Raw genomic sequence first — 12,401 nt, forward strand, 5'->3', positions numbered from 1 at the left:
TCACAATCGGCTAAAATGCAGCTTTGGATTCTGAATTGTTCGGGAATCCATCTCCCATTTTAATGAAAGTTTCGCATTACCCGAAAATACCCCCGGTGAAATCTCAAATTCACCATATTGTTTGGTCCCGTTTTTTTCGTTGATTCGAGTTTAGAATTCAATTTTTGCTACAGTAAAAAGCTCTCAGAAACAGACACATCTAACTTTTTTGCTACAATAAAAAGCTCTCACACAACATCACATCTCAACTCGAATTAAAAACTCGAATTAGCGAACTGAACGGGTTTCAGCCCCATTTTTCAGACTCTCTCAGCCTTTCTCTCTGCACTCCTCCCCGATCTGCCCTCTCTCTCAGTTCTCTCTCTTCTCTCGCTCCAGTCGTCTCCTCCTCCGATTGTCGGCGGTATCTCTCTTGTCTCCAGTATCTCTCTTCTCTCTCTGTTCACTTGGTCTCCCTGTTTGTGCTTGTTTCTGAGCTCCTTTGCACAGTTGTTGGACTCTGTTCTGTCGGTCTCCTCCTCCGGTTGTCGCCGGTCTCTACCTCATCAGATCAAGGCTATCGCCTCTGTAAGTACTCGATTGAGCATCGTTTCTCTCGATTGGTTTTGTTTTATTGATATATGTGTTCGCCAATTGATCTCTGTGCTGTTAGGGTTTCAGGTTTTTAATCTCGTCTTTATGCTAATCTCTGCTCAATCATCTTGTTTAGCGTGGCCTAATAGTTATATTTGAAATGAAAGGGTAGATAAATTTGTTTTTTTTTTTGTACATTTCCATTTTCTGAATTGTGCTTGTAAACAAACTTAAATACAATCGTTTCATAGAAAAGTCGTTTTTGTTTTTGTTGTCGTTTTTGTTTTGGGTGCAATTGTGGTGCAAATAATGGCTTACACTTGATCTATGAACTTCAGGCAAGTTCAAGTGTTGACCATTTTATTGATTGATGCTCTAATCTTTGCACCTCCTTTTGTTTGGCTGTTGTGTTATGTGTATTTAAGTTCTTTTTGTTATAGCATATCTGAAGTAAGTAGGTTTTGTAATGCTGTATGATCTTGTCCTTGTTTATTCTTCTATCTGTAATTGATTTATGACTATTAGTTTTGTTTTTATTTTGGGGTGGGGTGGTTTAGGTATACTTCAGTTGGGCAATTATTATTATTATTATTATTATTATTTTTGCAGTGTAAGGTAATATATTTATTTTTATTTTTGCAGTGTAAGGTGATATATAATTTTAGAAATCTGGGGTTGCTCGTTTTTTGGTAATGTTTCTTGTCTCGAGGCGTTTGTTTCTTATCGTCCTTTGTTTATTTGGCGTGCATTTGAATTTGGTATTTATGTACTTAATTCTTGGTTGCAGACCTTGAAGCTTGCGTGTGGTTAGAGGAGACTGAAGAAATTTGACCGCATTCTGGTCTAGATCCCCAATTTTTGTTTTCTTCCAGTCTTTTTTGTCAAATTTCTCTCCGCGAGCAGAGGCCTTTTGTTTTGTGCTCCCTCCCTCCCAAAACTGAAAACCCTAACCAGAAACCCAAAAAACTCTCCGGCGACTTTCTTCCCTTGTCCATCATCTCCGGCGATTCGAAGACTCGAGATGCAAGCAGCAAAAACCATGAGTTTCTCTTTCTCTCTGCCATCAAAATCCTCTTTGAAGCTCAAACCCATAAAGCCCTCACAGAACTTCGAGAACGATAACGACACCAAGTCCACCGGAAACGACGCTAATTCACAGAAATACGTCATCGAATTCAACGCATCCGAAACCCTAACCGACAACGCCACTCAAAACGCCGTCGTAATCCTCCCTATCCAGAATGAATGGAGGCCCCACAAGCGGATGAAGAATCTCGACCTTCCGATCGCCGCCCAATCCGACGGCTCCGGCGGCCTCCAGTTCGAGGTTGAATCTCTCTCCGATGCGACCGACTCCAGCATGTCGTACGGCCTCAACCTCCGTCAGACCGCCAAAGGAGATCCTAATGATGAGATCAACGGCCAGGATGAAGCCAAGGACAAGAATGAACGGCTGAGATTCACTCCCACGGAGGACGTCTTGCTTCAGAAGTTGAAGTTCGATCTCCAGAGGTTGCCGGACGACCGGGGAATGGCGGAGTTCGAGGACGTTCCGGTGGAGGGATTCGGTGCGGCGCTGCTCTCCGGGTACGGGTGGCATGAAGGGAGAGGCATCGGGAAGAATGCCAAGGAGGACGTAAAGGTCGTCGAGTACACGAAGAGGACTGGCAAGCAAGGATTAGGGTTTGTGAGTAACGTTCTCCCTCCTCTTCCTAACTCCAATCGTGATTCATTGAATAATTCAATTCTGAAACCAAAGGATAATAATACTAATAATAATAATAATAGTAGTAGCAACAAGGAGAGTTTGATTGGCAAGGAAGTAAGAATAGTTCATGGAAGAGAATTGGGATTGAAAGGTAGGGTTTTGGAGAAATTGAGTGACGATAATAGATTGGTAGTGAGGCTTTCGAGGAGCCAAGAGACGGTGAAAGTCAATATTCGGGATGTCACGGAGTTGGGATCTGAGGAAGATGAGGCATGTTTGAAGAGATTGAAAGAATTGAGGATTCGTGGAGAGGAAGAGAAGAAGGAGAAAAAGAGTAAGAGAAGAGAAAACAAAAGCAGAGATAGTGATGGTGAGAAACAACAACCGGGAAAGTCGTGGCTAAGGAGCCACATTCGGGTTAGGATCATTAGCAGAGAGTTGAAAGGAGGGAGATTGTATTGGAAGAAAGGAGAGGTGGTGGATGTGGTGGGGCCAAAGGTTTGCAATGTATCCATGGATGATGGCAGGGAGCTGATTCAGGGGGTGTCTCAAGATGTTTTGGAGACCGCACTCCCGCGGCGTTGAGGGCCGGTGCTCGTGCTGTTCGGGAAGCATGAAGGGGTGTATGGGAGTCTTGTGGAGAGGGATTTGGACTGGGAAACCGGTGTCGTTAGGGATGCGGATACTCATGACTTGATCAATGTCCGCCTTGAGCAAATTGCTGAGTATATTGGCGATCCAAGCTACCTCGGTTATTGATTCTTTTGCAGCCGTCTTTGTTTGTAGAGGATGGGTTGCTGAATGCCGATTCGTCCTTCCGATCAATAGGTATCTTTGAACTTTGTTTTGCTAGTGACTTTGCTGATCCATTGGCCTTTTATGCTCACCACACTTTTTAGAATGCAATTTCTTCACAGATAGATCAATTCATAACTTATTCTATTAATATATGTACTTGTGTCATGCAATATTGTGTATTCAAATATTGCAAGGGAATTAGGAATGTTTTTGAATTAGTTATTGTAATTTGTATTCCCCAAGATTCTTCTGAAAGCACAATCTTTTACTTCATGCAAGGAAATTACAATGTTATAATAAAGAACAAACAGACAACTATTGTTGTTGGCATTTTGTGTTGTTGATCTTTCTATATAAAAAGCTGGTTGTAGTGATAATACTGCTATCTTTGATATCTTTATCCTTTTGCTTTTCGTGATGTCTTGGTTTCATTTCCATTTTTTTTTTCCTGTAGTATAATAGATCAATTCTTTGCTTGAAAACAAGAAAGTTTTAGCCTTACTAGAGTTTTTGGTATCCTTCTTTTGTGTCTTTTCTAAATTCTAATTATTTAGATATCATAACTCTCAAATATTATACAGACTCTGTCAATTTAAGATACTTTGAGCAAGAAGTTCTTGAACTTCTCTTTATATTTTCTAAATAGTTATCAAGTTTCATTTCTTCTGGTCATGCCTTTTCTTTTTTTGCTTTTTCTTTTAATATGAAATGATTGAGATGCAATACTTGGGATCATCATAATTCTTAAACTTACGACTTTTAAACTTAAATGTGAATATGAGGAGTGAAGTGAATGTAATAAACCATAATTTGTCTCAACAACTGCAGCAGAACCCTAGAATAAGAAGGATTGTTTCTATATTACATGCAGATCTCAAATTTGACCTAAATATATTAGAGAGAATCATTCTCCCTATGACCATGCACAAATCATCACAGTAAAACTGGCATCCATTACATAATTCTTGTGTTTATTTAGACTATTTACGCATTATTACATTACACATACTTTTGCTGACCTTTTTTCTTTGAAACAGGAAACTCCATTTATGATAGAAAAAATATTGAACAATCAAAAGAGAAAGAGTTATCCTCTAAATGCAAAATGCAAAAGTATAATTGCAAAAACGAGACCAATTTCTGACCGTATCAGCGAGTTCACAACTACTAAATTCCTTATCTTTATGAACCCAAAAAGCCTACCCAGGAATTTGTTGTGACATTGTCCAAAGCCACTAAACTATCTTCCTTATCGGTCCTATTCTATTTGCCTTTGGATCAAAGTAATGGTTAACAGGGACAGTTGGGGGCAATCGTATTTGATAGTTAGAGGTGAAATTTTTGGATTTATAAAACTGAGAATGGTTCATTAAATCAGTTATAGTTTGTTTGATGGTACCTACTACTCGGATAACCATAGTAATTCTAGAGCTAATACGTGCAACAAACCTCGACTTTTGGAAGGGATGCATTTATTAGATAAAAGGTTAACGCGGGCTTTGCCCATTGCTCTGATGATTCATGATGACGGATCGCACGTCCATCGTGCCGTCGGTGCATCATTCAAATTTTTGCCCTAACAACTTTCGATGGTAGAATAGTGGCATACTATGGCGGTGACGGGTGACAGAGAATTAGGGTTCGATTCTGGAAAGGGAGCTTGAGAAATGGTTACCACATCCAAGAAAGGCAGTAGGTGCACAAATTACTTAATCCTGACACGGGGAGGCAGTACAATAAATAACAAATTAGGCTCTACAAGTCTGGTAATTGGAATGGGTATAATCTAATCCCTTAACGAGGATCCATTGGAGGGCAAGTCTGGTGCCAGTAGTTGCGATAATTCTAGCTCCTTAAATAACTAGTGCAGCTTGGAAGAGGCCACTGGTCTTGCTTTTAGTTTTGTCATTGGTAGATTGTCATTGGTTTTACCAATGACAAGTCTAAGATAGCAGAACTGAAGAAGTTACGGTGTACCACAATTTCTTGCTGTTGGATATTGAACGGGAGTATAGTAAGCTTCCGTTACTATCTCCCTTTTCATTGCAGGTTAGCATTCTTTAGAATTAGAGGTGCTTATGCACTCTATGATTCTGAGTTTACGTTAAAGCTAATGATGACATATATTCAAGCCAGGTGGCTAGGTCTTTGAAACTTATTCTTTTCCCCCATAATTATTTGGTTTATGAGGGGATGGCGTAAAACTGATGCAATATTTTTGCTGAAATGCTAGATCGCCTTTTATTACTCTTGGCAAAGGAGCGTTCTCATTCCCAGACTCACATTTGCTGTATGAAAAGGCCCAGTTTTTACTGAAGCAAAGCTGAAGTGGTTAGTGCATCTTGATGTTGTTTCATTTTGGTGTTTTTCAGTTGAGTTCCTACTTGCTAATGGGCAGACTGACTTGTCACCATTCGCTAACGCATTTGATGCCGTTTGATTATATAAAATGTGACCGGAGTGAATTGCCAATAATTGCTTGACATAAAACTTGAAGCTTTTTCTCGGTTTCAACTATAAGTAAGAATTACTTGGCCAAAAAGATTAAAATCACATGGATTATGTAAGAATTCCTTGGAATTCATCTTAGAAATGAAAGCTTCTGTACATTAAAAACTCAAAAGTTGAATGTTAAAAAACGTGTGAATTTTATTCAGGCTTTCAGAGAAGAAAGCATCGAGACTTTAAAAACATGAAAAAATAATGTTAAGAACCTTTATTTTGTTGGCAGGAGGGATTTATTAGTTTTTTTGCTAAAAAGGAAGGGTTTATTAGTTACCAACAATTGGCCTCTCCTTGAAAAAATAAAAATAAAAAATTGTCCTATTTCTCTCTTCTCTCTCTAAATGCAATAGATTAATCATATCACAAAAATATTTGTAGTTATGAAACACTATCGTATTTGCTTGCGAAGGAGTACTTCCCTCGTGCTTATGGTCTCAATATATGCTCTTTCTCCTAACTTTGTGGGAAGCTTGGTCGATGTTAGAAACAACGGGCAAGTTTGTTTTCTCAATGGACCTACTTTCTTTAGTTCGACATCCCTTACTGTAGTATTTTGATTTGATTTGCGTAATATAATTTGGTCATTTGCTTGTTTATCATGTATGCATGGATCTTCCTATGTTTGGTTCACCTTATGAGTTTGTTTCTTGGTATTTTGAAGCGCTCTTCTATTTCATCATATTTGTTGAGATTCTTGAAAGGTAATTTGTAAATTAAAAAAAAAAAAAGGAGATTTTGGATGATCGACTCCCAATTTCTTTTTCTCCATGCCCTCTTTCCGTTTGGTATTAAGCTGTCTTTTTTACGTAGGATATGCACGCTTTCACTTAATTTATGATTGAGGACTTTCTAATTGATGGTTTGTGTTGTATACTCTTGCCAGCTTCTCTTTTAACTTCTTTGCCAACAAAATATTTATTTGCCTCACCCGTGCACGATTTCCATTTTATTAATAACATCCCATCTGGTCAAACATATTTGGCTTTTAGTGGCATAACTGGAGAGTCTTGAAGCATGTTTCACCCGTTGTTTGGATTGACCGAGTGGGGACACGTTGTGTCGTGATTTATGGAACATAAGATTATGATAGAGACAAGTAACAATTGAGGCAAAATTGGGCTTGTATTACTCAACTATGGGAAAAATTAGGCAATACAGGGGAAATTTTGTGAGTTTTCGAGTGGTTCACTCTCTCCCAAACAAGTTCCAAACAAATACTTGCCTAAGTCCGTACATTCCCTCCTATCCCTTATATAATCCACCCTGTACATATTTATTCACAAAACGACAATCTTTTTTAGAAAAAAAACCCCACCCCACCTATCACAGGCACTTAGTCCCATTCTCAAGCACGTGCCATAGCACGCCTTGCATAAGTGAACCGTACATGGGGCTTATCAATACCCCCTGCCCCAAAAGTCACCTTGTCCTCAAGGTCAAACTCAGGAAACTGATACTGAATGACTTCATATAGCTCCCAAGTGGCTTCACTTGCTAGCATGTCCTTCCAACGAATCAACACTTCAAATCCCCACAGCGAAATTGTGCGCAGCCCCAACACTTCGGTCGGTTCCACCAACAATTCTAGCTCCTCAGACAACTGTGGATGATGGTCCGAGGATGCGTTCACAATCACAACCCCGATGGCCTGTCACAGCTGCGAGATGTGGAAAACCGGGTGGATGGTTGCTCCCTCGGGCAGTTGGAGCCTGTTTGCCACCGGACCCACTCGAGCCACCACTTTGTATGGACCAAAGAAACGAGGGGCAAGCTTCTCATTGGCGTGCTCGGACAAGGAGCAGCGCCTATGCGGCCGTAACTTAAGATATACCAGTTTGTCCACATTGAATTGGACACCGTGGCGGTGAGCATTAACCCCTTGTTTCATCTTTTGTTGAGCCCGCTACAATTGCGACTTGAGCTCCTCCAAGATTGCATCTCACTCGATCAACTAGTTGTCCATGGCAGATGAGGGAGTAGAGCCCCTCTCAAAACGGACCAAGGTGGGTGGATTGCGGCCGTAGAGTGCCCGAAATGGAGTGGTGCGGTATGAAAAGAGGTGTTATAACAAATTTTGGCCCACGGCAGCCACCAAGCCCAAGTCTTGGGCTTAGAAGAGGCGAAACAGCAGATATAAGTTTCCGAGCAACGATTAACAACCTCCGATTGGCCATCGGTTTGCGGGTGGTAGGCCGTGCTATGCTTGAGCTGGATTCCCTGCAAACGAAAAGGTATAGTCCAGAATTTGCTCAAGAAGACCTTGGCTCAGTTTGGTATTGATTTTGAGAGCTTAAAAGCGCTTCTTCACCCAGCTAAAGTTGTTTGGACTGTTTGGTAAGAAGCAAAAACCGTAGCTTATTCAAAAATCTGAAGCTCATTTCACCTTAAAATCAGAAGCAGCCTTTTAGGTGCTTCTGATTTTAACTTGTGTGGGAATCTCCTCTCGTCTCATTAATGAAAATTTTCTATTCCCCATTTTACCCTCGTTGAAATCAAAAAATCTCCATCTACCCATATTCCTCATCACTCCGTTCTCTCTCCTCTTTCGCTCTGCTCTCTGTTCTCTCCCTCTTGTCTCGCTCCTCTCTCCGGTCTCTGCTCTCCGTTCTCCGTTGGCCGGTCTCCCTCTTTCGCTTTCTCTTTCTCTGTACCAAAAAAAAAGAAAGAAAAAAGAGAAGAGAGAGAAAGTTGTCTTCTCCGGTGACGGGAAATCTCGTCGGGATCGCTCCGGTAAGGTACTCTTCTTGAGCACTCTTTCATTCTTCTCAATTTGGAGGCTTTATCAATCTGCTTTTATGCTTGTATCTGTATAGGTTTCAAAAATTCATCCTGATGTTTTTGCTCTCGCGTGCTTTTTCTCTCTATAGATCATTCACTATGTTTCTGATCGTGATCGAAGCTTGATTTATAGGGGTTTTCTCTCTCTTGGTTTTGTTCTTTTGCAGATTAATTGAGCGACGCTTCGAAAGTTCCGGATTTGCATGGTTTTTGTCAATGGATTTTACGGGCGGTACTGTGTTGTAGAAGTTGGAATAGGTCTGCGAGTTTCTGTTCGATATTGGAGTTTTGAAGAAGGCAATTCTGATTGTGCAGGAGTGAGCAAGTTCGTTTAAGTGTTCTTGCCGAGGTGACTCCGTGAGCCCTTACAGAAAAAATGGTAATTAAGCTTGGAACTCTAATTTAAAGTTCTTGCATTGCATGCAAATCTTGTGTAGAGTTTTGAGCTTTCACTCTTGGTGTGTTTCGGTTTCGAATTAATTATTGTGGATGTTTCATAGATTTGTGTGTACAAAACACACATAAGATGAATTGAGTGTTATTTTTTTTTTGTTGGGTTTTAGCCTTTGGGAAATATTCACACTTGCCCAGTAGATGCAAATTAATCGAGTGTCACAGTTTGAAAACAATACTCCAGAAGATGATTACCTTACTCTATAAGTCAAAATTGAAACTAAACAAGTCTTTTACCAACAAATTCACACGAAACAAGCTGAAAGTTCAATATAATTGGCTTTCATCACTGTAGAGAACTATGGTGTAGAGCGGTATTAGAATCCTCTCTTCTTCATAGAACGAGTGTTTTTATATTGTTCAATCTATTAGTTAACCACCCAATTCACTTCAATTAAACTGTTTTAGGATGTCAATGTTCTAAATGAATGAACTTGTTCCTATATTGACATATCTTTAAATGGAATTCAAGTTTTGATCTATTGTGTACTTCATTTTCTATTTCGGATTCATATGAGTGACTAGTAGATATCTCAGTTGTTTAATTTTTCACTTCTTTCATCTAGTAATCTTTGAATTTCTTCCAAGCACATCTATCAAGGTTATTATATGAGAATTCTCTCATGTAGTGGCAATGTGAATATGCTAGACTACCTAAGTTATCAAAGATTTCAAATATATGAAAAGATTGAGGAATATATATGATGAGTACTCTACAGTCTACACAGAAATGGCTAAATGAGTGGTTTGAATGTATTTCTAGGAAGCTGTGGAGAGGCTTTCTTTAATGAATCACCCGGATGGTGATTGTCCATTGTGTTTGTATTCTTTAGTCTCAGAAGATGACCAGAACAAGAATTTTCCGTTTATGAAGTTGATGTCCTGTTTTCATTGCTTCCATTGGTATTGCTAGGCTCTAATTTCTCTGCTTACTCTATCTTTCATCGCTTGCAGATTTTGGAGCTGTAATTTGTTCTTCATTCTTTTTTCTCTCTTTTTTTTTTATTGTGGCAGTGAGTGTATTAGTAGGTGGTGGACTTGGCTTCAAATAGAAAAGAAAACAAATCCTAGTGGTTCGTCAAGTTCAACTATGCATCCTGCTAGAGACAATGACTTTAAAGAAGGTATATATGCGTCACAAGTTATTGCAGCATTACATTAGGTTATATTTATAATGAGAAGCTTTGGATATGGAAGCTTTGGATATACTTCATTCAGGTGCCTGCATTCAATTGGAACATGGGCAGGTAAATGCTCTTATGTTGCTGCATTCTTAAGTGCTATTTTTCCTTTCTTTTGTTTGGCTCTGAATTTGTCGAATTATGCAGAAATGAATGCGGAATTGGCTTCATTGTTGGGTATAGGGGATTAGAGGAATACCACTTCTAGAGAGTGAGAATTCGAATACTGTAAAATTTTCAAACCAAAGTGGTACAAGTGAAGATGTCAAGTGAAACCAAAGTCGGAGTGTCCATGGGAAGAGGATTTGAAGTACGCTAAAGCTGTTTGAAGAATGAAAGGACTTAAGTTTGTATTTGTAGGTATATACGTGTGTGTATGGATATATATGTTTGTATTTACGTGTGTGTGGATATATTATTTATGTATTTACGTGTGTGTGTGTATTTTGTATTTTGTTCTTTCCATGCATGCCATGTTTTGTAATTTTGAATGAATTGTCTACTCATATAAGATGTTTGTTATCTGATTTTTATCTACCTTACATTCTGATTTTTTTTTCCTACTCACGGACAAATGTAAAAGAGGTTGCATATATTCATTCATTTAGTTACACGTTTTTTTTTTTTTTTTTCAGTTGGTTTTTTTATCCTTGTGAGCCTTTATACTTTGGTATCTGTGGATGGAACATAATGGTATAATTTTATAGGAAAAGGTGATGGGGCCAATTGATATTTTTGAGAAGGTAAAGTTCTATGCCAAAAATAATTTCACAACTCGAAGACTACAACTGTCCCTAATTGTCACTAATGCTTCTTTTAGTTGTAATTATATTGTGAATGAAGAAATTAAAAAAAAAAAAGAGAATTAATTATCATAAATTTATTGTTAAAAAATTCAAAATCAAAACATTATGTGTTTTTAAAGTTAAACAAGTATTTTTAAATACTAAAAATAATTATATATATTTAAATTTCATAGCATGTCTATTTTGGTCATTTTACATACCCACAGTAATTTCATCTCAAAATTTACCAAACGCTATTATACTGATTTTGAAGTCAGCACAGCTACTATAATTACAATTTACTAAACACTCAACTGCTTCTTAAAACAGCTATTTTTTCTTTCAGTACAGCTAAAAGTACTTTTTTAAAAATTCACAGCATTACCAAACTAAGCCCTTGTCATGGTCCGACACAATGGACTGTGGCATGCCATGTAGGCAAACAACTTCCCGCACAAAGTTGGCTGCGACTTTCATTATTACATTATTCTTTTTGGGGCTAGTTTATACTTTACCCTTGAGTAGTTTCTTCCATCTTTGAAATGCAGTTTTTGTAGATTCAGCAATGAGGATGTTACTACTGGTGCACGAATTCTTGCAATGAAAGTCAAGCAAGAGAACAATGAGGTACTGTGCTCACTGTTATGTACATCGACATCTATTGTTGTATGGGACATATACAAGTGTTGAGGCTTGTGTTTCTGCTCACTTTAACAGAAAAATAGAAGTTACTAGAAGTAACCAAGTTCTTGAGGTTGTTTTACCTATAACTTCGAGTTCTTATATTGAATTTCAAAATTTTTTGGAGAGTCTCGGAACCTTGCAGATGTTTATCCAATCCATTCTTTGCCTTGGATCAATTATTCTTATTGGCGTCTGCCATGGAAGTGTTCTTGATCTTCTCTGCCCGCCTTTTTTACGTCTACTCCACCGTTTACACATTAAACTGTAATTTACTTTAAATAATTTTAAAATCTTCTATTTACTTAATTTAATTTCATAAATATGTTATTTATTACAATTTTTGTTAAGGGTAAGGATTTGACTACGTGCTTTTATATAACTATGTATTCGCTTCAATTAATTTAGTTTCGTTTCATTTAATCAAGTGAACCTTGGTTTATCAACTTTACAAGCTCCAAAAATAATTTTACCTTTTAATAATTTAAGTTTTTAGGGTACTTAGTTTTTAATGTATGAGAAATTCATTAATATAAATCTTGAAAAAAATCAAGATTTAGGCACTAAATTTCTTAATACGCTTTTTGAAATTTATCATGTCACATTTTGATTGAGTTTCAGTGTTGATTTTAAAATTACTGAAATTATATTACATGTAACATACTTTCAATGCAATTAAGTGCAGGATGAACAATTCTGATAAATCCTATATGAACGTGCAAACTGAAATTTACTTTTCATGTCACACGAAATAGTAAGAGAAGTTCAAAGGTTTCCTTTCCTACGATAATACAACTTAGAATTCAAATATTTTAATCTGAGATTGCATGGTTAGTCTTCCTTTTTTTTTCTCTCTTTTCACCAGTGATGCCTATAGAGAAGCTTAAAATATACAATATCAAATAGTTCTAGCAAAAAAAAAAAAAAAAAAAGTTCTCC

At 37.9% G+C, this 12,401-nt stretch overlaps 1 protein-coding gene and 1 non-coding gene across 3 annotated transcripts; both read left to right on the plus strand.

Moving 5' to 3' along the window:
- Positions 1-884: 884 nt before the first annotated feature.
- LOC112090686 lies at positions 885-948 on the plus strand. The gene has a single exon (XR_002901764.1). It is a non-coding gene; the product is annotated as a small nucleolar RNA snoR101 (small nucleolar RNA).
- A 339-nt stretch (positions 949-1,287) lies between these two features.
- Positions 1,288-10,397, plus strand: LOC21402292 (protein MOS2). 2 transcript variants are annotated; one of them, XM_010093457.2, is made up of 5 exons: positions 1,288-3,109; positions 5,313-5,410; positions 8,530-8,741; positions 9,830-10,062; positions 10,144-10,384. In XM_010093457.2, exon 1 carries the CDS (start codon positions 1,595-1,597, stop codon positions 2,864-2,866), a length of 1,272 nt encoding a protein of 423 aa, XP_010091759.1. In that variant the 5' UTR covers positions 1,288-1,594; the 3' UTR covers positions 2,867-3,109; positions 5,313-5,410; positions 8,530-8,741; positions 9,830-10,062; positions 10,144-10,384. The 2 variants fall into 2 exon arrangements, 1 of the variants encoding a protein (XP_010091759.1); XR_002901756.1 differs by lacking the exons at positions 1,288-3,109; positions 5,313-5,410 and adding an exon at positions 8,191-8,319 and having other exon boundaries at positions 10,144-10,397.
- The last annotated feature ends 2,004 nt before the right edge of the window (positions 10,398-12,401 follow it).

The sequence above is a fragment of the Morus notabilis genome, unplaced genomic scaffold, assembly GCF_000414095.1.
Source record: "Morus notabilis unplaced genomic scaffold, ASM41409v2 Scaffold274, whole genome shotgun sequence".
Taxonomy (NCBI): domain Eukaryota; kingdom Viridiplantae; phylum Streptophyta; class Magnoliopsida; order Rosales; family Moraceae; genus Morus; species Morus notabilis.